Source organism: Myodes glareolus, chromosome 7 (genome assembly GCF_982192425.1).
Source record: "Myodes glareolus chromosome 7, mMyoGla1.1, whole genome shotgun sequence".
NCBI classification, from domain to species: domain Eukaryota; kingdom Metazoa; phylum Chordata; class Mammalia; order Rodentia; family Cricetidae; genus Myodes; species Myodes glareolus.
In genome coordinates this window covers 56,861,297-56,887,972 of record NC_142032.1, presented here as the reverse complement: position 1 = coordinate 56,887,972, position 26,676 = coordinate 56,861,297, and the positions used below count along the sequence as shown (strand labels likewise).

Below are 26,676 nucleotides of genomic sequence, written 5' to 3'. Positions count from 1 at the left end.
GGATTTAGCTCCAGGTCGCCCTCTTCAGAGTGCCCCACCTAACCCCATCTGTTCAAGCCTTTCAGGAACAGAACTTTGGTTTGTGTATTTTCAGTCATTTATTCATATTTTGTCACAAATGGCCGGGGAGGGGGTGCCGGACTCCTCCAGGCAACATAGAAAAGAGGACCAAGGGACAGGGTGGGCTGGGTGTGGGATAAGTAGAGACTGGACTGGGAAGAGAGCTTGGGGAGAGGAGAGGGCAGACTAGGGATGGGGCTGCCCCCACACTGAGCCTGCTCATTCCTGGTGCAGGTGCCCCCCCACCTGCGGGGGGAGCTTCAAGGTGAGGGCCAAGGGGGGCTGCCCAGAATTTCCAAGATCAAGGTCTGCCTGGCGGCAGGGCCCAAGTTCTCCTGAAATGGACAGGACCAGAAGTCCAGCCCCTTCCAGGACAACTGCCATGCCTAGCTGCAGGCTAGCGGAGGAGCCCCCACCCCTGTTTAGAGCTTTGCCTGGCCCTAGTTGGAGGAGGAGAGCTCTGAAGGCGGGGGGTCCCCGCAGCAGCAGTTTGGGGGGGTGGAGAGGCTGGAGGCACCAGTGCCCCCGTCTCCCCAGGGCTGAGGCCTCTCTGGCCAGAAGGGCAGGGCTAGGGGTGCACAGGCGTCCGGTCCATTCTGGGCTTGCTCCCTGGCCGGCTTCACCCTTAGAAGCTCACCAACGTATAAACCATACTGTGGGCGAGATGAAGCTGTGAATGTGTGCCTGAGAAAGTCTGCCACCCTCCCAGTCATGCCCTGTAGTCCTCAAGGGCAAAAAGAGGGCCTGGGGATTGAGAGCCTGAAGCCTGGGATCCCCCTTGCCAGTTCCCAGCTGCTGTGGCCAAGCCTCACCTGTACAGGTAATAGAAGAAGGAGAGCAGGTAGAAGGCGAGTTTGCACCAGGACTCCTTCTGGCAGTAGTTGAGGATGTCAGCATTCATGATAGAGACCGCATCATACATGACCTCAGAGCCATCCGCGGGACGGTGGAAGTACCTGGGTTGGGGAGGTCTGAGTGCCCCCTCTAGCCACCCAGGTCTGACCCCCCCCCCATACTGCCCTGCTCCCATCTTCACCTCCCCCAGGTAGATGCCGTCCCTCACCTCCAGAGGTGGTAGAAGAGGAGGGGGATGTTGAGGCCCAGGGTCACCCACTCTGCTGCACACAGAAACATCAGACAGAAGAGGCCGTGGATGGAATATTCCGGGACCACGAGCTGGGGGAGTGAGGGTGAGAGGTCAATGGCTTGGTGCCAGGACCAATCCAAGCTTCAATGGCACAAAGGGGTGATGAGGTTTAGGAAGTACCAACCCACCATGATCTCAGAACTAGAAGGCCTCTCCGGCTTGCCATTCCCACCCTCCCAGGCAGCAAAGTGGATCAAACAGGCTCAGAGAAGAGCAAGACCTCACTGGGCTACAGAGCTTGAGGGCAGCACTAGCTAGGAGCTCCCTGACCCCTGTCCTGACACTGACCTTCCTCAGGAGGCAGCAGATGCGTTCGATGTTTTTCAAACGCTCGCGCTGTAGGGAAGGAAAGGGCCTAGATAAGTGAGGCCGAGGAGCAGAAACCAGGGCGCCTCCCACGGCCCTGCGTGTGGTCGCCAGAGGGCGCCAGAACACTCTGCGGTGTCTTTCTCTCAGGAAAGCAGCCGGGTCCCCATGGCGACTGTCGCCATGGCAGGGCCTTCACCCGCATCTCCATGGCAACGGCCCGGAGCCTGGAAAAGGCTGCCCCACCAGGAGGAACCCGAGCCCTAAGCCCGCTCCAGGTGTTTGTGAGAACGGGGACAGGGAAAAGGACAGGGTCACGTCACCGGCCCTCCACATCGCACCCCCATCTTCCCAACCCCCATTCCCACCTTCCACCCCTGACAGAAAGACAAACAGACGGACACACCTCAGCACAGCACATGTATCACTTACTGCCCGCGCTGGGTTCCCCTGGTCGATGGGGTTCTTGAAGTCAGTCCGCAGTTCGTCAAAGGCTATAATCTGGGGGTGGGGGCATGTGCCTGTCAGGGTTGGGGCAGGCCCACCACCATCCCGAACATCCCAAAGAACATGGGCTTCTTGGAGGGAGCTGGATGGCAACTCCCCCCCCACACACACACATATGCACGCGTGCCTGTCCTTCCATGGGATAGGGATTTATACTTGGGGACCCTGCCATATGGAGTTTACTGCAAAGTGAAACAGAAGGACAGGTCTTGGCCCAGGCTCACACAGCAGTCGACAATGGAATCTACTGTACTCCCCAAACATTTCAAGACATGGCCTCTCTCTCCCAGGCCTCATGCTGAGCACAGAAACCCTAGAGGGCTGGAACACAGTTCTTGCCCTGGAGGTGCCCCCAGGGGAGCCGGGGGGCGGGGGAGAACTTTGACTGAGTGGTGAGGGGCAGAGCCGGACTCCATACGGGTTGGTGGGTTCAAGCTAACTGAGAAAGCATATGGTGAACAAATGGGAGAAACGCAGTCCAAGCAGGATAATGACAGGCACGAAGGCACAGAAGGTTGAGAGAACATTCAGCGGTTCACGGGGCTGTGCTGTGTGAGAATGGGGAGGGAGGGAAGGATGCAAGGCTGGTGGAAAAGGTCAGCAGAGCCTGTCCCTGCAAGGCCAACCAAGACGGCGCTTTACTGCAAGAGTAGAGGGGTCCTAGAGGATTATAAAGCAACAAGGGGGGCAGTCAGATTCAGGTTGGTGGGGACACAAGCTGGCAACAGCCACAGCCAAGATATCCACCCAGCAGGCTTTATTAGCTCACTGAACGCCTGCACCAGCCTAATGGCTTAAGCCCTAGTATATATTCATTTCTGACCTACAGATGAGAAGACAGGTGAGGTGTCCTGTCCAAAGTCACACAGCTACTAAATGGTAAACTTGCAATCCAGTTAAAAGTACTGCCCACTTGGTTACACTCAGAGCAGACCACTGACAGGCCTGTTCCAGTCAGGGAGGGCTTGGCGGTGGTCTAAGTGAGAAGGATGGTGGCCATGGCAGTGCTGTCGACCAGCTCCAAAGGGCCTGTGTGGGAGTGGGAGTGGAGGTAGGTGATCCCAAGTGACTTCTGGTGTGGTGTTCGGGGGAAGGCAGTGTACTCAGGAGTGGGGAACTCCTGAGGTAGCGGATATTTGAGATGATGGTGTGGACCTGGAAGAACCTGTCACTGGGGGAGGCAGGCTGGCAAAGAAGCTTGACTGAAAGGGAGGGGGGGAAGGGGAGGGAAGGGGAGTTCCCTCCCCTTCCCCTCTAGCCCCAGAATGAGGCAGCAGGCCCACCACCCCCAAACATCCTAGACCCCATACGGTTCAGAGGAAAAGAACATGGGCTTCCTGGAGGGAGCTGGGGCCATCTGGAGCCCCTCCCCCAATTCCGACTCTGGGCAGCTGCTTGCCTGATAGGCACAGCAACCGGGTCCAACAGGGGCGGAAGGGTGCCGTCTGTCTGCCCCAGAGCTGGCACCACCAGCAGGCAGAGGGTGTCGAGCCTCCCACCCCCCAGGTTGCTTGGCGCTGACTCAGCGTTCCCCCACCCCGGAACAAACAATTCCCCACTGTGACAGCTGATACACGTCACTCACCAGGGTTGCCTAGTGACTAGTAGGGCCTGGGCTGAGGGTTGAGGCAGGACCTGGGCTCCTGGTTCAGAAGGTTCTACTTCTTAACAACTTTGAATCAAGGCTCACATCTCCTCTCCCAGACCTCATTCTACAAGCCCATTTTACTGAGAGGGCACAGCTCCAGCTAACTAAGATGACCCAGCTAAAAGGCTGAAACAGTGTCTTGCAGTAGGGGCTCCAGAAAGGTTTGTTGACACAACAAAGGTGCTGCTCCTTAGCAGACTTCATCTCGGCCTGGGCATTCATTCTGCAAGGGCAAAGTCTGTGTCTCATGTAGCCTGACTCCCATGCAGCTGCCATGCAACTGTGCTAGGCAGGCTGCTCTGAGGTCTCCTGAAAAGAGGGGTCCTACCAGAAAAGAGGGTATGTGAGTGGGAAGTGGGCTTCTTGAATTTCAGGAGCTAGTTACCTCCTGTGCATCCCCATTCTTTTTAATTCTTAGGATCCAAGCTCTCCCGCTCCCACAGGACTGCCCAAGGCCCTAAGCCTGGGACAGGAAGCTCAGAAAGCACAGAATGGATCTGAGATGATAGAAGGGAGCAGTGGGCAAGAAAAAAGCAACTGGGAAACTCGGATCAAGACGAGCAAAGTGAGGGGTAGGGCTGGAGACAGGGCACATGTCTGGAGATACTCGTGGGGGCTTAGGATCTTCATATAGTAGGGAGGGCAAAAGGAGAGATGGGGAGACTTCCCCGAGTGTGTGTGGGGGGGGACTACTGGTGAGCAGTCAGCAAATTCAGGAAGAGAGAGGAAGTAGGAGAGCAGGGAAGAGGTAGGTTTAGGTTTGCTAAAGCAAGGAGGAAGGGAGGCATGCTCATGGCTGTTGGATACGAGGACCCCTGAAGGAGGATATGCCAAGACCAGGGAGGTGTGCGCAGGTGTGAATAAAGAGCGCTGGCAGCTACAACAGACGGGCCTGCATGGGGCAGAGCGGAAGCTGGAAGGGGGGCTCAGGACCCCAACAGTGAGCCAGAGGCTCACAGTTCTATAGTGAAGAGAAAGGGACCAGGTAGAGGGTACCCTTGGAAAAGCCCAGGAGAGAACTGGGTAAGAACCCTCCCCAGGGGAAGCCATCAGGATGAGACAGAGCCATTCTGGAGTCAGGCTAGGCCAGAGTGAGAGCAGACCGGTGGGTGGGAGGTACGAAAGACAAAGGGCATGTGTGTGGGGAATAGGAAGGAAACCGGGAAGTGGAAAGAGGACTGGAGGGTTATCCAAAGTGAGACAAGGTGGGGGCTAGCTTTCTGGGGTTACTTCGAACCAGTCCCTCTTGGGTCAGATAAAGGTCCAGAAGGGGACTGGGTTAATGGGTTCCAAGATATGCGGGTATTGTAAACAGATGCAGTTGCCATAGCAACCAGCTCCATCACTCTGCTTGGAAAAACCCACAGAGGAGGGGTGTGGGGGGGAACAGACAAACTGCCCGATGGACAGACGGGGGTGGATAGATAAAGATGTAGAAGGATCAAGAATTTCGCCCCCCTTCCCAATGACTGGATGAGGCAAGGAAAGGGTCAGGACCTACTGACATATCCACAGACAGGCGGGGGCGGTGAAGGAAGGGGGGCTGCCCTCGGTGGGGAAAAAGCCGACAGCAGGGGATGTTAAGGGGGGGGGGCGAACAGAAACCAATAGATGGGGGATAGTGGAAAAGGCCATTCAAGTTTCCCAGGGGCACTAAGTCCATCCGATCCAGCCCCATCCTGCTCCCTAAGCCCACTGCCCCCCACCCCGCCCCCAGAGTAAGCCCAGTCTTACGTGCCAGATGACAAAGAAGATGAGGGAGGCGCACAGCACCAGGGTGAGCATGTAGCAGAATGCTGCGAAGGTGAACGCCATGGCCCCCGCGCCGGGCGGCGGCCCGGGGGGCGCCAGCGCGGGGTCTGGGCGCAAGGGGACGCCCCCCGGCCCACACTTAGGGTCGGCCGGGCATGGCCCAAAGGACTCGAGGGACACGGGCGGCGCGTCCGGGACCGGGGCCGCGGGGCCGTGGGGGACGCGGGGCGCGGGCCGTGGGGCTCGGGGGGCGCGTCCGCTGCCGGCTGCCCGGGCCCCAAACGCTCATCCTGCGATCCCTCGCCCGCGGCTCCCTCGCTCTCCAGCCCGCGAAGCCGGCGGGGCGGAGCCGGGGGCGGGGCCGCCGTGCAGCGGCCTCGGGCGGGGCTGAAGCTCTGAGCTTCCCTCCGCCAGCCTCTGCCAGCCCGGACTGAGGGCCTAGAATCGCCACTCGTGCTCCGTCAGAATACGGAAGACCTGGACGCACGTTCCTAGCACAACTTTCACACTAGCCCACCACAGCCGCCTTCAGTACTTCGTCTCTAATCCTCACATACAGTGCTGGCGTGGAGAGACGACTGAGGCCCTAATGTGAAGCACTTGTCATAGTTCAGGGTAGCTGGCATCTTGCTTGAAGTCAGAAGAGGGGACTGAACTCGACTGGAGGAAGGTGAAGACCAAGTTCAATGTAATACGTCTGTGCGGTCTAATCCCCACTCCTGGGTCCGGCTCATGCCCAACTTCATACCTTGCAAGTTGTCCCAGTGAATGTTGATGGTGGATCACCCAGTGGCCTTCTGCCTGCCTCCCTCTGACAGATCCGGATCCGTTCTGGGCCCTTGGGGACATCCCACAGCAGCACAGCAGGCTTTCCCAGCCCCAGTATGTGGGTCAAGGGCTTTTACCAGCAAACTTAGGCCACAGTCCGATCCAGGACCCCCTGTGTATCACACCAAACTCTGGATTCCAGTTCCATCCAGCAGCTCAAAGCCAGACTCAGACCATATAGACCACACTCACACCACAGCTTCCTTGCAAAAACCCTCGGCTTATCCAAGGGCCAGTGGAAATTTATTTTTTTCATCCTTTTCCATCTTTCCCCAAGTGGCTTTTCCTTGCAAAATGCCTGACATGACACCAGAGGGGGACCTGGGAGATGAGGCTCCCTCCCAGAGGGGCAGCCCAGGGATTTAAATACACACTGGAAGGAAGGGAGGGGTGTAGGGAGAGATGGCAAGAAGACAGCATAAAGGACATGGCTTCTTAGGTAAAGACCAAAGGATTTCTGCAGGAAGCTGTGCCAGACGGTAGTGGCCAGGATTCTGAGTGGGGAGGGGAGTGTGAGAGAGACCCACAACCCCCAAGTGGCCCCCACATTCCCCAGAAAAGTAGGTCTGGCCGCCTCAGGCTCTGAGGAACGGAGGGAGGCCAGATGTGCTGCCTCAGGGAAAGAGAAGTGATGCTGGCAGAGTGAGGGTTAAGGCTGGTGCCCGGCCTCTGGCGCGGTGGGCCTTCCGCCTCCGCCTTTCTCAGGGACAAAGGGGCTCGGTGGGCAGGCAGCACATGGGCCTGGCTCTGGCAGGGCAGGGGGAGGCAGGAGCAGGCTCCCTCTGGGCTTGAGACACAGGCCCAGCACAGCCACCCGCCCACCCACCCTAGTTGTGCTCAAGACCCAACAGCAGCTGGACGGCTCAAGCTGAGTGTGGGAGCTGTAGAGGGGGGCAGGGGTAAGGAAAAGGTAGGCTGTTGGGCTCTTGCATGTCCCCTTGCCTGTCCTGAGGTCCGATGCAGGACCCTGGATCTGAGGCCCTGGATCCCCTGGCCACTGCCTGCAGCCAGGGGCAGCAGAGGCAGGGAGGCCCTCAGTTATTGGGAAGGAAGAAAGGAAAAGAGAAACCCAGTGCAGCATACATGGGGGTGAGTGACAGACAGCGGAGCCCTCATTCCAAAGAAAGGTGCGTGGTGGCATCTTTTCAAGGTACCTAGAGGCAGCAGCAGAGCAGTTCCTGTGACCACCCCAGTCGCAGGTTCTGCATGTCCTCCATGGGGGCCCTGACAGGACTAGGACTCAGAGCAGAAGGCAGATGGGCCAGAGGAAGATGGGGAGCCCAGGACACCCCAAAGCCACAGACTCAAATGCCCTAGGAGAGGGAGGCACTTCCTGTCCCCTCCAGGGGCATCATCTGGAGAAGGTGTCCCTTCCCCAAGTGCCCCTCCTAGCAACAGCCACCACTAGCTGGCTTCACAGGGGTGCTGTCGATCTTCAGGTTGGGTCGTTCACCCCCAGAAGCTGCTCCTGGCCCCATCCGCTTTTTGATCTCTGCAGCCATCGTCATGAATGCCTGCTCAACATTGGTGGCATTCTTGGCACTTGTCTCCAGGAAGGGTACACCCAGAGAGTCTGCAAATTCCTGCCAAGGAGAGAAGAGAGATAAGAGCAATGAAGAGAAGGCCCTAGCCCCCGGACAGCCAGGGCTGGCCCTGCTCACCTTAGCTGTGGTGTTGTCCACGACCTTCTTGGTGGTGAGATCACTCTTATTGCCTACCAGGAGTTTATTGACGTTCTCGCTGGCGTAGCGATCTATCTCCTGCAGCCACTGTTTCACATTAGCGTAGGATTCCTAGGTACAGGGTCCAAAGTTACTGAACTCCCAAACCCAGTCTAAAAGGGCTCCTTTGAGGGAAAGGCAGAAGCCCTGAACATGGGAATACAAATAAGTCTTCCCTTCTAGGCTTAGCTTTTCGTCCGGATCTCTTCCATGTGGAAACCCAGAAACCAGATGACATCAGACATGACTGATGCAGGCAAATGATCCTAGCGATGAAGTAAGCTGAGGCATTAAGATCACAAGTTCAAGACCAGTCTAGGGAACATAATAAGACCCTCCTCAAAAAAATGAAAAGGGGGTCTGGGGAGAGGGTTAAGTGGTTGATAGCACCAGCTGCTCTTCCAGAGGACCTGGGTTCAATTCCCAGCATCCACATGGCAGCTCACAACTGTCTGAAGCTCCATTTCTAGGGGATCTGACACCTTAAACTTGCAGGTAAAATACCGATGCACATGAAACAAAAATAAATATATCATTAAAAATAATGAAAAGGAGCTGGGCATGGTGGTATATTCCTTTCTTTAATCTCAGCACTTGGGAGACAGAGGTAGGCAAATCTCTTGTGTTCAAGGCTAGCCTGGTCTATAAAGGGAATTCCAGGACAGCCAGGGCTACACAGAGAAATGCTGTCTCACCCTCCCCACACTCACCCAAAAAAAGATGACCTAAGCAGTTCATGACTAAACTACGTACATCTCCAGTCTTCCCTTTAAATTCTGAAACCCTGGAGACCAGTGGGAGATGAAGGTTCCTTATAGGGGAGACCTTGGCCAGTGAAGGAGACAGGTTCATTCCACTTCTGACACCAACAATCACCTCACTGAGCCTCAGACCCCCTAGCAACCTGACACTGAACTTGTGAAAGGGATGTAATTTCTAGAAATGCAGTCAAGCCAGAGCTGTGTTTCCTCTTCTTTTAAATAATGTTTCCTGCCTGCGTGCACGTATACCCTGTACATGGTTCATGCCCTTGGAGGCCAAAAGAGGGCATCAGCTCCTCTGGAATTGGGAGTTACAGACAGTTGTGAACTGCCATGTGGGTGCTGGGTACTGAAACCCAGGTCTTCTGTAAGAGTAGTGAACACTCTGCCAAGCCATCTTTCCAGCTCCTATTTTTCCTTCCTCAAGGTATACTGGGCTCTAATGTATACAACCTCATGTTCTAAGCTGGGCCCTATACTAGAAGAAGGAAACAGAGGGACCTTAACTATACACCCACATTAGGTCATTCAGGGAACAGTAGAGGAACAGACCACCAGTACACACACATATGGCAAGATGGGATCAAAAGCCAGAGTTGTGCAGCATCAGGGCCACTTCTGCCTAGAAAGCTACAGCTGACACCAGCTTGTATGCATGAACTCAACTAATGTAAAAGCTACCAGTTGAGGAGACACAGCAGCTGCTAGAATGGGAAGGTGTGGTGTCTTTGGGGAGTAGGGAGTGGGAAGTGGGAAAACAGCAGGCTGCAGGTTGGGAGGGGCTGCTGGGGGTGGTCAAGGACAGAGATGAAAGGTTTTAGCCTGGATAAACTTGGCATACCTATGAGACATGGAAGGCTTCCTCTGGTGAATAGTAACTGGCGCATATTTGTGTTTTGGAAATAGGATTAGAGCACACTAACAAGACGCAGAGCCACTGGGAAGTGTCCAGAATAATCTAGAGTAACGTCCCAAATCAGGAAATGCAGCCAGGAAGAGCAGAGGCTTAGAGTTAGACTATCCTGACTATTGATAAGCTTGGTCATCTACTATGTGACCTCAGATATCTAGTCACCTGACCTGGGTCTCAGTTTCCTCTTTTGTTCCAATAACACTTCCCAGCAGAGCTGTTTGCATGAGAAAAGAATGCAGGGCTGTCTCATAACATAAAGTGCCCAATTAGCAAGAGCTGCTATTATCCTCATCACTGCTATTATTATGAAGGGACAGCTCTGAAATGATGGGGAGAGAATAGAGGTGCCTTGAGACTCTAAGGAGAAGGGAAGTTTTCTGGTCAGACTTACAAGGATTGTTACAAAATGAGGATGCAGGAGACGGGCGGGGAAGATGGGAAGGCTAGGGCTAGAATCTGAATCCTGCAGCTGGTATGGAGCCCACAGAGGCAGCTGAAGGCAGGGCTTTTTTTCTTTACTGGGACATCAGAGGCAAGTTTTAACACCTCTGGAAAACAATTTCTTCCTGTAGGAAACATGGTGTACTAGTTAGCATTTTCCAACTTGACACAAACCTAGACATCTGGAAAGGGCTTCTAATCTGAGGAAGTGCTTCCATCAGACAGTCCTGTGAGCATGTCTATGAGGCATTTTCTTGATTGATGGTGGATGTGGCAGGGCCCAGCTCACGATGGGCAGCATCACCCTTTGGCAGGTGGCCTTGGGTGGTCTAAGAAAGCAGGTTGAGCAAGCTATGGGGAACAAGCAGTAGGCTCCCCATGGTTATTGCCTGAATTCATGCCTTGGCTTCCTTTGATGACTATTACCTGGGAGTTTTAGGTGAGACAAGCCCCTTTCTCCTACCTGGTGTTTACTGTGGCAACAGAGTGCAAACTAGGGCACAGAGGCCTCAGCACTTACTTCACTGGGTAAGAGCATGAAGATCATTCTGTTATAGACACCACGGGCCAGCACAAGCACACACAGTGATGGAACTCATGGGACATCTGTCCGGACATAAGAATTCCAGAACACAAGGCAATGGTCAAACCACAGAAGTGGTGGGGTTAGCTGGGATATAGAAAATACAGGGCTAATGGGCAGTGAGGGGCTGGGGTGTAGCACACTGGCAGATGTATGCTTAGTGGGAGGCAGTGCTTCAGATAGGAGTTTTCAGGATAGAGAAGAAAATGGAATACAGAGTTACAAGAAGTCAATCTGGGCAAGAAGTTGATTGGATCTGACAGTTAAAGCCTTGGTGACCTCTGAGTGGCACCAAGCTCACTCCGCTGTCAGAAGAGCTGGGAGGTGAAAGCATGGGTATCAGGAGTCTCTGGTAAGTGGTCACTGCCCTTCAAAGCAGGAACTCTCACAACCCAGGACTAACTGGTAGAAAAAGCAAAGCAGATGGATGACGAGTCTAGGCCTTTCGCTTCTGCCACTAACTAGCCGGAAGCCCTTAGTAAGTCACTGCCCCAGCCTGAACCAAGTCTTCATCTTTAAGAAAGGAATGTGAACAGATTCAACTTAATGCCCATCAAAATCCCAACAAAATTCTTCACAGACCTCAAAAAAATGGTACTCAACTTCATATGGAAAAGCAAAAAACCCAGGATAGCCAAAACAATCTTGTATAATAAAAGAACTTCTGGAGGCATCACAATCCCTGACTTCAAACTCTACTACAGAACTATAGTACTGAAAACAGCCTGGTGTTGGCATAAGAACAGACAGTAGGACCAATGGAACTGAATAGAAGACCTGGATATTAATCCACATATCCTCGAACACCTGATCTTTGATAAAGAAGCAAAAAATATCAAATGGAAAAAAGAAAGCATATTTAACAAGTGGTGCTGGCATGACTGGATATCAACATGTAGAAGAATGAAAATCGACCCATATCTATCACCATGCACAAAACTCAAGTCCAAATGGATCAAAGCCTCAACATAAAGCCAGACACACTGAACCTCATATAAGAGAAAGCGGGAAGTACACTTGAACGCATTGGCATAGGGAACCACTTCCTAAATATAACCCCAGCAGCACAGACATTGAGAGAAACAATTAATAAATGGGACCTCCTGAAACTGAAAAGCTTCTGTAAAACAAAAGACACGGTCAACAAGACAAAACCACAGCCTACAGAATGGGAAAAGGTCTTCACCAACCTCACATCAGACAGAGGTTTGATCTCCAAAATATACAAAGAACTCAAGAAACTGGACACCAAAAGATCACATAATTCAATAAAAAAAAATGGAGTACAGACCTAAACAGAAAACTCTCAACAGAGGAATCTAAAATGGCTGAAAGACACTTAAGGAAATGTTCAACATCCTTAAGTCATCAGAGGAATGCAAATCAAAACAACTCTGAAATTCCATCTAACACCTGGAAGAACGGCCAAGATCAAAAACACTGATGACAACTTATGCTGGAGAGGTTGTGGGGAAAAGGGAACACCTCTGTATTGCTGGTGGGAGTGCTAGCTGGTACAACCCCTTTGGATGTCAGTGTGGCGATTTCTCAGAAAATTAGGGAACAACCTTCCTCAAGACCCAGTAATACCACTTTTTGGTATATATCCAAAGGATGCCCAATCGTGCCACGAGGACATGTGCTCAACTATGTTCATAGCAGCTTTGTTTGTCATAGCCAGAACCTGGAAACAACCTAAATACCCCTCGACCAAAGAATGAAAAGGAAAATGTGGTACATTTACACAATGGAATACTACACAGCAGAAAAAAATAACGATAGCTTGAATTTTGCAGGAAAATGGATGGAGCTAGAAAACACTATTTTAAGTGAGGTAACCCAGACCCAGAAAGACAATTATCACATGTACTCACTCATAGGTGGTTTTTAAACATAAAGCAAAGAAAGCCAGCCTACAAACCACAATCCCAAAGAATTTAGACAACAATGAGGACACTAAGAGAGACTTACGTAGATCTAATCTACATAGGAAGTAGAAAGTATAAAAAGACAAGATCTCCTGAGTAAATTGGGAGCATGGAGACCTTGGAGAAGGGTTGAAGGGGAGAGGGGAAAGGCAGGGAGGGGAGCAGAGAAAAATGTAGAGCTCAATAAATATCAACAAATAAAAAAAAAAAAGAAAGGAATGTGAGTAACTTCTCATGAGCATCAAAAGCAAGGCACAGTGGTAGGTACCCAGTAGCCCCAGTTACTAGGGAGGCCAAAGAGGGACAGGCTTGCAACAGAGTGAAACTCCCATTTTGTGGGGTAAGCAACCAAGGAAAGTTTCTGTAACTGTAATGTGATGTTTTATTTGCGCTATAACGAATAAAGCTTGCCTGAAGTCAGAGTGCAGAGCTAACCACACTAGTTGGCCATAGAGGCCAGGCAGTAGTGGCACACACCTTTAATCCCAGTACTTGGAAGACACGCACCTTTATCCCAACACCAGGGAGGTGGAGACAGGAAGGGACATGGCTGGGCAGAGAGAAAAATATAAGACAGGAGGAGACAGGAGTCAAGGCATTCAGTCTGAGGACTTGTAGAGACAGGTACCCCATTTGGTCTGAGGACTTTTGTATACATAAGAACCAGTGGCTGGCTGCTCTGTTTCTCTGATCTTTCAGATTTCACCCCCTAATATCTGACTCCGGAATTTTATTATTAAGACCAATTAGAATTCGCGCTACACTGGAAGACACAGTCAGGACAATTTCTGGCTGCTGAAGCCACCAGAGTAGATACAGGATTCCAGAACTTCTGCTTACCCTGGGCTCCCAGTTTCTTGTCTAAAGTCTTACAATTGTTCCAACTGTCTGCAGCCATCAGGAAGCAAGGACCCAGCAGTAACTGACCAGCTGACTAACTACCACCAAACATGGGTAGTCTGCAAAGTCTAGAAAAAGGCAGCAAGAGCCATGAAGCCTGGTTCTATCAAGACTTCACGACAGAGTCTTGGTAGGATCCATTTTTTGTGGCCTGTTGATCTTTTTATGAGGCAATTCAGCATAGGGTCTCCCTTCCAGAAAGCTTTCAGAAAAAGAAAACAGGAAAAGAAGCAAGAGTCAAAAGTCAAGGCTCAGGAGGCAAGGCTGTGAGGTAAATTCAGGAGTACCTGGTCAGTGACGTCATACACCACGATGATGCCATGAGCCCCCCGGTAGTAGCTGGAAGTAATGGTTCGGAACCGTTCCTGACCAGCCGTGTCCCACTATGAGACAGGAGAAAAAGGGTCAGCCACAAGAGAGCCCCCACCCCAAGGCAAACCCTTCAGTCTCAGTGCTGGAGAAAACCCATACTCACAATCTGAAGTTTGATGGTTTTGCCATCCAGCTCAATGGTTCGAATCTTGAAGTCCACCCCGATAGTGCTGATGTAGCTCTCTGTGTATGTGTCATCCTGAAAGGTTGGGGCAGGGAAACAGCCTGAACAGATAGGCCCAAGAACCTCCAGCTCTCTGCCCCTGCTATGCTCCTCATCACCAAGCCTTAGTTCTAAGTACCCCAACTTGCGAGGCCTGGGCCCTTATTCTGGCAGCTCTGGTAACTCCTGTGTTCTGAGTTGCCCCTTTTCCCTCCCAGTGGCCAGCTAGGACCCCAAGTGAGTGGCATAGGGGTGCTTCTTACTCACAGCAAACCGCAGGAGCAGGCACGACTTGCCCACACCCGAGTCACCAATCAAAAGCAGCTTGAACAGGTAGTCACTGGCAAGAGAAGATGGGAAGGTATGAGGGCAGGCAGGAAGTTCTCCCCAGCCCCTGCCCCTGCAGCAGCGCGGCAGCACTTTGAGGCATGCTTCTGATTGGTGTACTATGGTACTCACTAGATCCCCCCACTATCTTGAAAAGGGACAAAAAATAGACCCTCACTATCCCCAATAACCTAGCCCACAAAACCTTCAGCTTGCTATGTCTGAATACTCACTTTGTGGCAAAAGCAAGGAACACAATTTGCCAAGAAACACAATCAGTTGGGTGCCAGAGCTGAGACTAGTTTGGTAGGAAGTATTTAGGAAACCCACACTAGGCCGTATAGTGTGCCAGCCTAGGACCCAAAAATGAAAACCTGAACCCGTGAAGCCAAAACAAACAGGAAAGAGCCTGCCATGAAGTCACGAGTAAGAGGCAGTCAACAAGTGGCCATGGAAACAGCAGCTAACACTTCTTCAGTGGCCTTGTGTGAAGCACTTAAATGCAAGCTCTCATTAGACCCTCACCACAGTGTAACGGAGTGAGAGTGTTACTTCCAAGTACCAGGAAACCAAAGGTCAGAGAAGGGAAGCGACTTACCCTAAGCAGTAGCTAACTGTGAGGCTGGGTACTAGGCCTGTCAGCCTCCCTTCTCTGTTTTCCTCCTAACCCTGCTGAGCTTCACCCTTTCTCAAGGAAATCTGAGGCCTAGAGCTGAGGAAGAAAAAGGAAGCGGAGAAGGGGAAGAAGATAATACGGGGGCAAAACTGTCTGTGGGCCATCTACTCCAAAGGGTTTGAGTTTGACAAATAAAAATTCCATTCTAAGGGAGCAAGGAAATTCCACATTCACCTAAAGTTCTTTGGCAGTCTGACAGGTGAGGGAAGCCGTGTGACAGAGGCACTGGAGGCCCGAGTAAAGGTGAGAGGGCAAAAAAGGACGGACCGCCGGCAGCGATTGGACAGCGCGACCCAGGTAGGGCAAATGGCAGCCCCAGAGGGGAGGACTTGCAGGGGATGTGACTCTAGCAGGGGCTTGGGCTCCCCTCTTGTCTGGTCAGCTTCTGTCTGGGCCAGCCCCGAGAACCAGGCTCCAGAAGAAAGTCAAAGGCACAGAGGCTCACGGCCCGACTAAAAGTACTGGACTATGGGACCAAAAACTATTCTGATGGGATCCAAACCGCCTGCCCGTGGTCAAGCAGCGGATGGGGAAACTGAGGCTCTGGGAGAGCCTCAGGGTCACATAACCGAAAAAGTCTGGGAGAGCCGATGCTGCGGGCTCCAAGTGCTGCCCTTCGAAGTTGTGCCTCCGGGCCCTGGCTGAGAGAACTTGGGGTGTTGAGCCGGGGTCCTGGGGTTCTCGGGGGGAGGGGCAGGACCCGGATGTGTGGGGGGGAGTCAGCGGAAGAGGGACCCGGATGTGGGGGCGCCGCGCAGTTCTGACCAGGGCTAGACAACTTCGATAAGCATATAGCCCCATAGACATGATCGAGGCTGCGCCACACAGCGCGGGCGGGGCTCACTCACTATTCGGGGTTCATGGCGGCAGCGGTGGCCCGCTCGGTCGCTCCCAGTCGGCTCTGCTCCGCCTCCCGTTCCAAGATGGTGGCCGCTCCGCCCTAGAGGCCCCGCCCGCACTGCGCAAGCGCAAACACTTCCGACAGGGGTTGCCCCGCGGTGCCTTGCGGAACATGTAGTTTCTTACATGATTTGTCACTGCTGCGCAGGCGCAACCCAGGCAACCCAAGCGGCCGTGCGCTTCAGTCATCGCCCGTGAACTGCCTTCTGGGGTCTGTAGTCTTCCCAACCCCTGAACGACCTGCTGCGGAATCTTGGTTGGAGACTCTTGTTAGCGCCGCGGTAGGTGTGGTTTACCCCTGAGATAGGCAGCCACCCTCTTTGTTCTCAGATTGAAAGCATTAAACGAAAAGGTACGAGGTATTTAGGACCAGAGAAACTTGACTTATTCAGCGTTCTTCATGGGATGAACACTCCGCAGCTCGTCTCAGAACTGTCATCACAAGTATTAATTACATACAGGAAAAAATCGTCTCGGGACACTTAATTCAATCCAAGAACATATTAAGGTGTAGAACTCAAAGACAGAATTGTCTAAAACCCCATAAGGGCATGCTTTAGGAGAAATCCCAAATCTGTAGCATCCCCTCAAACAGTTCAGGACAAGGGCAGAGTATTAGTTCCAGCCTCAAGGGACAGGGCATGATGTGTGTGTTGTGTCCCTCACTCCTTCAGATTCCACCCCACCCTAGGGATGTTCAGGGGCTTTGGGCATTCTCAAAACAAGCCTGGCTCAGATTCAAATCGTCTTTATTTCTACAGCAACATCTGAAAATAGAGAGCGACTGCCTCGCCCAACGAATAGGGTAGCCCCTCCTACTGCGGGGGTGTGTGGAGGGTACAGGAGAAGCTGAGGCAAGAAAGGCGTGGCAGGATGGCTCAGCGGGCCGTGCCCAGGGCGGGGTCAGGCCATGCCTGGGCGGGGCTGGGTGGGAAGGATGGTGCATAAGTCCGGGAGTCAACGCAGGGCCCGGTGGTGTGGGAGTCCGGGCATCTGCAAGGTTGGGTAGAGCACAGACCTCTAAGACCAGGATGGCGAGGAGGTCGGGGAACCCTTTCGGAGTCTCTGCTCCTAGAACTTGGAGCTTGGGAGATACCACCACTCGGAACGGGGGTTATTTAAGGCCTGGGCGGTACCACTGGAGAAGGGAGAGGCAGGTGGCGGCCCGGGAATACCGTGGACTAAAGGGGGTCGACTGAGGATGACACGGCCAATAACTTATTTCTATATATACAGAAGCAACGGCCGGAAGTTGGGGGGGGCAAAGATGCTGAGGGACAGCAAGTACTTAGTGTTCTTGGCTTTGGGGGTTGGGTAGGCAGGCCACCACTCCCACAGGCCCTGAATGTAGGGAAGAGAGGCCCCCTGCTGGAAGGAATAAATAAGGAACAGAGTTGGAGCCGGCAGACCCGGCTTCCAAGGGCCCTGGCTGAGGGCTGAGATGACAAGGGAAGAGGTTACCCTGAGTTTGAACAGAAAAGACAGGGGTCCTTGGGAGGGGCAGGCAGGACAAGCAGCAGGCCCATGCGCAGGGCTGGGGTAAGGGATCGTGTCAGATGAAGGCTCTGGCGATTGGCTGCCCCTTCAACTTTAGCCCACGAGGGAGCTTCTTCGAGAGAGGTCCATGGAGCTGGAGCTCAAGGTGCGACTGTCGGAAAGACCTGTGCCTCCGGGCTGTGGGGCAGAGTAGAGAGAGCATGCATGCGGCTTAGACTTAGGCTGCTGGGACTGACGGGAAGGGGTAAAGGGAGCGGGCCACAGCAGAGTATAGGATGATGAAAAGGGCCTGACCCAATCCAAGTCCCTAGTCCAAATCCAGTGAGTCAAACACCGGCCAGAGTTAAAGTTTAGCTCACACCTCAGGCCAGAGAGATTCAAATGGGTACTAGCTAATTATATATCTGCCCCAAGGCAAGGGCTACATACCCTGACCTGCCTGCCCCTAGTTGTTTGTACCTCTTTCCTCCCTGCCCGAAGCGGGCCTGGAACCAGACAGAGCTGGTGCTGGATGAAGACTCACCAGGGAAAGTTGGGTGGGAACATACACAGATGAAGGGCCGGGAACTATGGGTTAGTGGTCTGGGTCTAAGCTGCCCTCCACTCTTACCTGAACTGGCTCTTCCACACTCTTGTTAAGAAAGTTGAGAGAGCTAGCCCTCTTCATCCTGAGGGAAAAAGAGAACCAGGATTTGTTCATGGTGAAGCAATAAAGGGACATCAGGCTGGGTCTTTGGAGGGAGGGCAGAATAAAGCAAACTTGGTGGTAGTGTTTCCTGGGAGGGATGGGAAGTCACTTAGGAGCCAACGGGATATGATCAGAGACAAAAACTCACCTAGAATTAGGGGGCTCCTGCGGGCCACCCCCCTGCAGCTTCCTGACCAACATCTCACTGCTACGTCTCAGGGCATCCCTGAGCTTCCCAAAGGAGCCACTGCGCCGCAGAGAGCCACTGCCATCCTGTAGGGAAGAACTGTCTCTAGGCCCTACTTTCTCTGTAACCTTACACCCTATCTCAGCCTCCCACACTCACCCCACTCCACTCAGCTGCAGGCCCTGACTCCTCCAGGTCAGACTCAGACCGAGGCCCAGCACCCCCAGACACATCTCGGCTGCCACGGCGGTCTCCTCGTCCACCACTACCATCTTTTAGGAGTTCTACCACCTTGGTCTGGCTGGCAGGATCCAGGCCCTGAAAGGGGGCAGGAAGCATCAGGCCCTGGATGAAGCACACGTGGGGTCTCAAATGTCCCTATTCACCCTCTCTCACCATGGAGGCCCACCTGCTTGCGGCTACGGCTGGCACAATCTTCCAGTGTGTGTGCAGCTTCCAGCTTGCCCTGGCGCCGGTACAAAGCACCCAAGCTTCGCAGAGTGGTGTTGACTGTGGGACTGTAGATAGCAGGGAGTCTCAAACTCTTTATCCAGCACCAGCCCACATGGGGTTCTAGGGACCAACAGGCCATCCAGAATCTGTCCTTTCCTATTCATCTGACCCTGTGGTAGACCCACTGCTCTGTCCCATCCTGAGAGAGCCACTCTTGGGCTAGAAACCTGGCCTGGCCCTTAAGTTCTCTTAGGACATTGCCACCACGACCAGAAGCTAGGAGACCCAGGAGTGATCAAACCAGTTCCAGGGGAGCTATCTCAGTACACAAAGTCTTCTTGGGTTCAGGCCTTGAGAGATGAGCTATCAGAAGAGAGGTGTCTCAGAGGTGAAAGGATAGTGTGAGGCCTGGGTCTCACTGACCAAGGACGCTGTTTCCTTGGTCCTCACTTTATCCCTAACCCAGACCTATCAGCCCTCACCTGTCAACCTTACAGGCTTTGTACCAGCTGCCATATTCCCCATAGGGGGCGTTGTCCCGGCGCTTATCCTGAGAGAAAGAACAGTCAGTGAGGGATGGGAATAAGTTCTCAGCTCCATACCTCCCAGCCTCATACCCGTCCCACACTTGCAAGCTCTGCCCACAGTGCTACTCACCTTGCTCTCCTCCCTTTCCTCTGCGTGCATCCAGATGGGCTTGTTCTCTCCTAGGGGGAAATAAGGAACTGTCACCTGCCTGTCATATAGGTCTTTACAATTGGGCTGGACAAGGGACTAATTAATGTCTGGGGAAAGGGACAGAGGTGTGTAGGAAGGACCAGGACCAGGACTGGGCTTCGCTATAAATGAGGTGGGGTTAGGAGTGATATGGCAGGCCCTTACAAGTCGTAGACCAGAGACTGGTCGAAAACTGGCCTAAGACTGTTCTAAGCCTGGGCTGAATGAGGGGCAGGGGCTGGAGGATGGGGAGTAGGAAATGGCTAGCACAGGGGCCAGAGGCTTTTCTGAGAAGGAAAGACACCTGGACCAGCTCTCAAAGTAAACAGTAATTGTCATGCAGAGAAAAAAGACTGGGCATAGTGGCACATGCCTTTAATCCCAACACTTGGGAGGCAGAGGCATGTACAAGTCTGGTCTACGTAGTGAGTTCCAGTACAGCCAGAGTTACATAGTTAGACCTTGTCTCACAAAAACAAAACAAAACAACCCCCCCCCCAAAAAAAACAAAGGGGGGATGACTCAGCATGGGGTTTTCCAATTTGAATTAGGTGAGTGGGTTCCTGCAGGCACCATCCACAGCTGAGGCTGGGTTTCCTGCCAAACACTAGACAGGATGATCTGCAAAGCCAAGTACTATACTGGGTGCTCCTGGCTGAGTAGGTCTCTGCTGAATGAACTGGAGGCATGTGGCAGTCATGGACTCACCATTGACAGAGCCAAACTCCTTCTCATGAGCACGGGTAAGGATCTCCTTGTACAGGGTCTCTGCATCCTGGTACTTGCCCTGTTTCAGGTAGCAGGAAGCCTGGAGAGGAAAGACAGTGGGTAAGCAGCATGCAAGGACCTTAGTCTTCCTTCTCCTTCCTCCTGGACATCAGCCCTCACTCCCTGCCTCCTTCCTTTCCAGCCTCCAGCCCAGCCTCAAAACACCAGATTGTTCTTGGTCTTTGCCACATTGGGGTCATCTGGTCCAAGGCGTGTAGCATAGATCTCCAGGGCCCGCCGGTAGTAGTATTCCACCTCCTCAGCTTTGCCCTGGTTCTGGCACAGCAAGGCCAGGTTGCTGAGCTGCTTGGCCACATCTGGGTGAAACTTGCCCAGGACCTGGAAAGAGTCAGTGGCTGCGGTCAGAGTTGCTTAGACTCTATTCTGTCTGGCCAGCACTCCTAAGCCCTATCTGCTCCCACCTTCTCCCGGATCTCCAGTGCTCGCTTGCACAGTGGCTCAGCCTCTTTGTACTTGCCCCGCTTGCCATACAGAACAGCCAGATTGTTCAGGGTTGCAGCCACCTGGGTGTAGGAGAATGGAGGTGCCTTCATTCAAAGCCCTAACAGGCAAGAACTCTAGGACTTTTGAAGGGTGGAGGGGGCCACACTAAATCCAATTCTTACTCACAGCTGGGTGGTCTTTGCCCAGTGTCTTCTCCCGGATAGCCAGGGCATCATTGAGCAAGTGTGCAGCATCCTTGTACTTGTTCTGGTCCCTGGGAGCAGGCAGGACATTCAGAGATGTCCTCCAGGCTGAAGCCTGCCCCCAGAGGCCTGCAGTTCCCACAGGCACTCCTCCTGAGGTCATGACAGGAGTGCAACTCAGAGCATGGGAGGCCTGGACAGCCCTGCCCTTGAGAGCACGGGAAATAGGCAGTTTATCACACATCACTAAGGACTCACCTCATACCCAGACCCCTGAGCAACACTCAACTTTAACTGACCCCCAGTGCCTTGGCTCATTGTCACTTTCTGTCACACAAACCCTGTCACACATTTTGAATTCTGGGTCAATTTATGTTCCCACACCACTTTTCTTTTCCCATTCTTTCTCTTTCTAGGGTCTCGTGTATCCTAGGCTAACCATGAACTAGCTGTGTAACCAATTCCTGATTGTCTTGCTTCTACTCCTAAGTGCTGGAATTACAGTGTGTACTACCATATCTGGCTTCCAATTGATGTTTCAAAGCCCATACTCAAGCCTGGGTGCCTAGGGAAGCTATGCTGACTCCCTGTGACCCTGGTGTTTTCAGATGACACCTTGCTGTTGTTCACAGTCAATCTTTTCTTAAAGCTCTGACAGGCTTATTTCCAGTTGGAGGCCAGCTCTATATATGCAGGCCCTTCCTCTGCTGCTTAATTGTCCCTTGAGACATCCATCTGGAAGGATGCAGGCTTGCCCACACAGCCAGAGGCCTTACCGATAAACCAGTGCCAGAATGTTCAGCATAGTGGCCACGTCAGGGTGGTCATGGCCTGACGTTTTCTCCAAATCCTCCAGTGCCTGCTTGCAGAGGGGCACGGCCACCTCATAGCGGCCTTGTGAAGCATACTGGATTACCAGATTGTGGAGGGTACGGAGTCGCGCTGGTATTTCATAGCCCCCATGCTGTGCAGCTACATCCCCTCCTCCAGGACTGGGAGCTACAAGACCAAAGACAGGAAGTTAGATGTACCTTTTCCTTTCTGAGCTAGGCTGGCATATGTCAGCCTAGATTCCTATCCATGTGTTCCTGGGCAAGTCACCACCCTGCCTCAGCTTCTGCACTTACAGAGTAGGTCTAGTTATTGTACAAAGAGTGAGTCCCAGCCCTTCAATCTCATCTGCATTATGAGTGAGGCAATCATGGCCAGCTCAGCAAGGCCCTGCATGAGTTTTCTCTTACTGTTTAAGGAGGCCCAGAAAGAAACTAACAGTAGAGCCAAATTTGGATCCTCAGACCTGCTAAGCATGCCACCTGCTCGCCATAGAACTCAGGGATATAAGATGTAACAGGGAAGACTTGCCTTATAAGTCATAACATGCTGGGATAATGTGATTGGAAATGAACAAAAAGAACACAGATGCCACTAATTCTCCATCTCCTGTGACCTTCAGGACTTTACACGACTGTTTCTTCCCTCAACCCAGGGCTAAGTGACCTTCTCTACCTGGGCTCTGCTCATCCTCATTGGGAAACAAGTCATCTAGGGAGTCTTTGGGGACATCACCCTTCTCCTCCTGGAAAGGAAGACAGGAATGAGTGTCAGAGAAGGTGGCACAGGTATCAGTCGGCATGTGGGAACTGGATGTTGGCCAGCTGAGGCTCACATTTGGGGAAGCATCCTCATCCAGCTTGCGGATCTGGCTCATGAATAACAGGTGCTGCTTCTCTTCCTCCAGCTGAGCCACCGCCTGTTCGCTGCGCTGCAGCTTCTGCTGTGTCCCTGCCAGTTCCTCACGCAACCACTGGTTCTCTTGTACCAGGCGCCGCACCTGAGCCCGCAGTTTCTGCTTCTCTGACTCCACAGCCCCCAGATGGCTTGACAGTGCCAGGATCACCTGTGCAGTCAGGCAGAAGAAGGTCAGAGTCCTAGCCATCCCTGAGCTCGCAATTACAGCCTAAGCCACCTGGGGAGCCAGTGAAAGGCCTAGCCATGGCTGGCCTGAGTTCTCCCCTACCTAGGGTCGGACTTCAGTTGAGGGCTCAAACCAAGAGGAGGTCTGGTGATTTTGACTGCCAGGATCCTTGTGGGATCTCTGAGCTCTCAGACTCTCCCTTTAGTTCTTCAGTTTATACTCCACCCACTACAGCCATGGCCAGTGTATCACTGCTTCCTGCCCAGCGCTGTGCTTGCTCAAAGAACCCTGATAGGTGGCCGAAAGGCCACAGAAAGACTCATACTGACTTCCGTTGAGCATCCACAGCACTCTGCCTGCTGAAGGGGAGAGAAGCAGCATGTGTCCAAAGTCCCCAAACAGTCTGAAGAACCAACCCAGGGACAGGTAAGAGGATCCACTGGCCCTCAGCCTCACTCAGCTCTTGCAACATCTGAAGCCCAGATTAATGCTCCAGGTTCTGTCTGTCATGGGCCCTTGGCACAGGCTATATATTCCTCTCTGTGCTACAAGGGCCAGAATCATTGTCTCTTCTCAGGCATGCTTTCTCCTCCACTCCATCTCCACTGCCAGAACCCTTTATGCCGTTCTGCTCCCAGTCTGTGAAAGAGCTGCACACTAGTGAGAGTGGAACCCCGTCTACCTCTCTGTACCTGACAGCTAAGTGCCTGAGGGGGCGACACTGCCTTTCCAGAAGCCTGGGAAGTCTAGGATCCTGCATTTTTTAATTTGTTTACAAACATTTTAAAATTTAATTTACTTTTGTTTTTCTTTCAAGACAGGTTTTTCTCTGTGTAGCCCTGGCTGTCCTGGAACTCTTTAAGTAGACCAGGCTGGCCTCAAACTCAGATATCTGCCTGCCTCTACCTCCTGAATGGTGGAATTAAAGGCATGCATCACCATACCCAGCTGTTTGAAAACAGTTTAAGGGACAGGTGTTTTTATAACCACTGGTTTAAAAAAAAAAAGTCCCTATAGCACATGCTTTTAATCCCAGAGCTCAGGAGGCAGAGGGAGGTGGATACTTGTGTATTCAACACCAGGCTGGTCTACACAGTGATCAGGACAGCCAGAGCTATGTAGAGAGACCCTGTCTCAAAAAACAAAACAAACAAAATGGTCCCTAAGCAATCTGGAAATATATACAACAGATGGCATGATCCCTATTTTAAAGAGAAGGAAACCAAGGCAATACAAGCAGCCCAAGATTCTGAAGCCAGGCAGTGGCTTGGCCAAGAACCAAAGAGACTAAAACCCTTTCCCACAGAACCTAACCCCTTCCCTGCCCAACAGTCCTCTTTATGGGGGCCTCGGCAGAACTCCTAAGAGATCCAGGTTCTTTCATCACTGAAACTGCCGAAATCACAAACTTCCAGGAGCTGTACTGCACCTTTTCTCTCTCTTCCTCCCCTGGCCCTGCTAAGCCGCCTTTCAGATCTAGAACTGGTGTCTTTATGGCTGCCCATTTCATCTGAAGCCCAACAGTGGCTTCCTCATCACTGTTGCAAGGCCATTCTTGACCTGCTAGTGTTAATTCTCCAGAGCTCACATAGAGTTTCAATACCTAAGTCGGACTATGTTCTCTGCTTGTTAGCACCCTCCCAAGGCTTCCTGATGCCCTGGACATATGTTGGCTTCTGTTCCCCACAGGTCTCTCCTGTCCCCCTCTACAAGCTCTAGTCACACAGTTCTCTCCTAGCCTAGCTGCCTCTTCTGGACACTGGCCATCTCCTCCTTCAGCTCTTGAGTTAATGTCATCTCAGAGAAGTCTTGCCTGGCCAATAGACAAGACTTCCTACTATAAACTCTCACAAGATCTTATTGTCTTTGAATCACTGATCACAATTTATTCTGAGCAATTAATCAAATGTGTGTATGTGTTTCTCCTATTGCACTAGGGGAAAAAAAATCTTAATTTGGAGGGGACACTAAGGTGGGACCGGGTCTCACCATGTGACCCAGATTGGCCTGGAACTTGAACTCCTGCCTCTGCCTTTCAAGTTCTGGGATTACTGACAGCATGCCCAGTGAGGACAAGGATGTTGCCTGCTTTGTTGAATCCTGCATCCTTGACATTAGTGAACTGCCTGGCACACACTAAACAAGTGGTAAAACTGCAGAGTTTAATGAATTAATGCAAGATTGAACTGTGAAGGGAGGCTACTGAAGCATTTCTGTTTTCCTCTGCCACCCAGTCTGTTAGGTAGAAGGAATGGGGCCTGGATGTGGAGGTAGGGGTGTCCACCCAGGCAGGGCTGGCATCTCCAAAGTGTACTCATTTAACATTACTTACTGTCCTAGTATGGCACTTTCAGAGACAAGTGTTTCCTGGTTGAGAGTGTTCCTACATTTCCAAGACCCTTTTAGTAATCTTCCACTTTAGCCCCAACACTGACCTACCTGAGCCTCCCCAAGTCCCAGCTCGATGGCCTCCAGGGAGCGGCGCAGGAGGAGGCAGCGCTCCTGCGAGCCTGGCTCGGCCTCGCTTGCCTCATGAGAAGCCAGGGGAGCCAGTAGGGCACGATGCTCTCCGCGCAGAGTCTCTAAACCTTGGATAACAGCCTTGGTACCGAGCACGATCTCGTCCTGGCTCAGCTTCTCCTCCCGCGGAAGCACCATCGTAGCCATGGTCGTGTCTTCTGCGGAGGCGAGAGGCGGACAGGCCGGCGCCCGGCCAAGGGTCACACCACCGTGCATCCAAGGTTAGGTAAACACCGGGAAGTCCCCGTACGCCTAGGTCCCCAAGGGTGCCCAGATCCCCCAGTCCGCAGCCCTCACCGTGCTAGCACTCAGCCTACAGGGGGCGCGCCAAGCTCGTCTCGCCTAGGGAGACGCAATGCGGTGTGGCAAGTGAGGCTGGACCCTGATTCCTCCCTAGACCACCGGCTAAGATAGGCTTTCGTAGCCCAGCCACGGGGCTTTCCCGGAACTGTCCTAGTCAAGACACAGAGCACTAGGGGACAGTAGGGGGATCGTAGGCGTTCCCATGCCGGAGACCACAGCCCCTCCGGGAGGTCGGGTTTCAGGCGACAGCCCCCTCCCCCAGGGCAAGCGGAACCGTAGAGCCCCTCCCCCAGGGCTGGCTGAGCCCAGACTCCCCCTTCCACCGCCCCCGGGGCTGCGGTCTAGAGTTACGGGACAGGTTTCTGCAGGCCGCGCCCACAGCGACCCCTCCCACAGACTGGCCAAACGCCCGCAGACCCTCCCTAGAAAAGGCCCCACTCCTAACCCCAGCCCAGGACCGCGCCCCCTCCCCGCAGGCCGGTCGGGTCCTCCCACAGGCCGCGCCCACGACGACTCCTCCTCTAGGCCGACCTGCAGGCGCTCCTCACTGTCGGGCCTGACTCGGTCTCCCGGCCAAACCGGCCCGCGCCAACCTGCACCTTCTGCTTGGGCCAGTCTCAGGCTGCGGCTCCTGCCCCGCTTCACCCGGATCCGCGACCGTGAGCTTGTCTAGCTGCCTCCATCCCGCCGGCCTTCCCAGCAGTCCCCGCGCCGCCTTAAAGGTGAAGCCGCTACCTCGGCGGCGTCGGAGGGGGCGAAACGCGCTCTGGCAGGCCAGTTCTCTGCCTTAAAGGGGCCCGGCGGGCCTGCGGGCTCCGGGGTGGGGCCAACCCTGAAGGGACACCGAAGGGGCGTGGCTGGACTGGCCCCCTCGGACCAGAGCTTCCTGGTCTAGTGTGTGAAACACCCTGGGGCCCAGTGGCTGAACAGCGCTGACTGAGGAGCAGGAAGATCCGACCTCCTCCTCTGAGTCTGGAGCAAGACAGTTCACATTTATTGAGCAAAGTCAAGTGTTTTGGTTATTGTCTTTTGTTTGTTTAGCTTTGGA

At 53.1% G+C, this 26,676-nt stretch overlaps 3 protein-coding genes and 1 pseudogene across 8 annotated transcripts; 1 reads left to right on the top strand and 3 right to left on the bottom strand.

Moving 5' to 3' along the window:
* Positions 1-79: 79 nt before the first annotated feature.
* Cnih2 (cornichon family AMPA receptor auxiliary protein 2) lies at positions 80-5,701 on the bottom strand. Of its 2 annotated transcripts, none has more exons than XM_085693510.2 (6): positions 5,403-5,701; positions 1,946-2,014; positions 1,496-1,543; positions 1,124-1,236; positions 873-1,016; positions 80-713 (listed from the first exon to the last, which is right to left on the bottom strand). In XM_085693510.2, exons 1-6 carry the CDS (start codon positions 5,481-5,483, stop codon positions 686-688), a joined length of 483 nt encoding a protein of 160 aa, XP_085549636.1. In that variant the 5' UTR covers positions 5,484-5,701; the 3' UTR covers positions 80-685. The 2 variants fall into 2 exon arrangements, with proteins under 2 accessions (XP_085549636.1, XP_085549637.1); XM_085693511.2 differs by having other exon boundaries at positions 1,920-2,014; positions 5,407-5,698.
* A 747-nt stretch (positions 5,702-6,448) lies between these two features.
* On the bottom strand, positions 6,449-16,005 carry Rab1b (RAB1B, member RAS oncogene family). Its single transcript, XM_048458573.3, has 6 exons — positions 15,882-16,005; positions 14,298-14,370; positions 13,971-14,066; positions 13,783-13,878; positions 7,910-8,041; positions 6,449-7,831 (listed from the first exon to the last, which is right to left on the bottom strand). The coding sequence occupies exons 1-6, from the start codon at positions 15,893-15,895 to the stop codon at positions 7,637-7,639; spliced, it is 606 nt and encodes a 201-aa protein (XP_048314530.1). The 5' UTR covers positions 15,896-16,005; the 3' UTR covers positions 6,449-7,636.
* Positions 16,006-16,665: 660 nt separating this feature from the next.
* On the bottom strand, positions 16,666-26,362 carry Klc2 (kinesin light chain 2). 5 transcript variants are annotated; one of them, XM_048458569.3, is made up of 17 exons: positions 26,160-26,299; positions 25,623-25,778; positions 25,245-25,483; positions 22,557-22,787; positions 22,397-22,466; positions 21,667-21,889; positions 20,874-20,961; positions 20,666-20,767; positions 20,409-20,582; positions 20,184-20,283; positions 19,416-19,465; positions 19,241-19,308; positions 18,715-18,823; positions 18,465-18,623; positions 18,267-18,391; positions 18,041-18,098; positions 16,666-17,607 (listed from the first exon to the last, which is right to left on the bottom strand). In XM_048458569.3, exons 3-17 carry the CDS (start codon positions 25,470-25,472, stop codon positions 17,524-17,526), a joined length of 1,869 nt encoding a protein of 622 aa, XP_048314526.1. In that variant the 5' UTR covers positions 25,473-25,483; positions 25,623-25,778; positions 26,160-26,299; the 3' UTR covers positions 16,666-17,523. The 5 variants fall into 5 exon arrangements, with proteins under 5 accessions (XP_048314526.1, XP_048314525.1, XP_048314529.1 ...); XM_048458568.3 differs by having other exon boundaries at positions 25,623-25,773; positions 26,160-26,298; XM_048458572.3 differs by lacking the exon at positions 25,623-25,778 and having other exon boundaries at positions 26,228-26,362.
* LOC146893546 (uncharacterized) lies at positions 25,471-26,633 on the top strand (annotated as a pseudogene).
* The last annotated feature ends 43 nt before the right edge of the window (positions 26,634-26,676 follow it).

Bases quoted from the DNA above. Each gene is read 5' to 3' on its own strand.
- Cnih2 (XM_085693510.2), bottom strand. From the start codon at position 5,483: ATGGCGTTCACCTTCGCAGCATTCTGCTACATGCTCACCCTGGTGCTG. The intron at 1,544-1,945 runs GTAAGTGATACA...CCTTCCCTACAG, and splicing joins AGGGGAACCCAGCGCGGGCA to CGCGAGCGTTTGAAAAACAT. The intron at 1,237-1,495 runs GTCAGTGTCAGG...TCACTCCCCCAG, and splicing joins TCTGCTGCCTCCTGAGGAAG to CTCGTGGTCCCGGAATATTC.
- Rab1b (XM_048458573.3), bottom strand. The intron at 13,879-13,970 runs GTGAGTATGGGT...CCTGTCTCATAG, and splicing joins AAACCATCAAACTTCAGATT to TGGGACACGGCTGGTCAGGA. The intron at 8,042-13,782 runs GTACTCCTGAAT...CCCTGTACCTAG, and splicing joins TGTATGACGTCACTGACCAG to GAATCCTACGCTAATGTGAA.
- Klc2 (XM_048458572.3), bottom strand. From the start codon at position 25,472: ATGGCTACGATGGTGCTTCCGCGGGAGGAGAAGCTGAGCCAGGACGAG. The intron at 22,788-25,244 runs GTAGGTCAGTGT...CTGACTGCACAG, and splicing joins TGGGACTTGGGGAGGCTCAG to GTGATCCTGGCACTGTCAAG. The intron at 20,962-21,666 runs GTAAGGCCTCTG...GCCTGCTCCCAG, and splicing joins ATTCTGGCACTGGTTTATCG to GGACCAGAACAAGTACAAGG.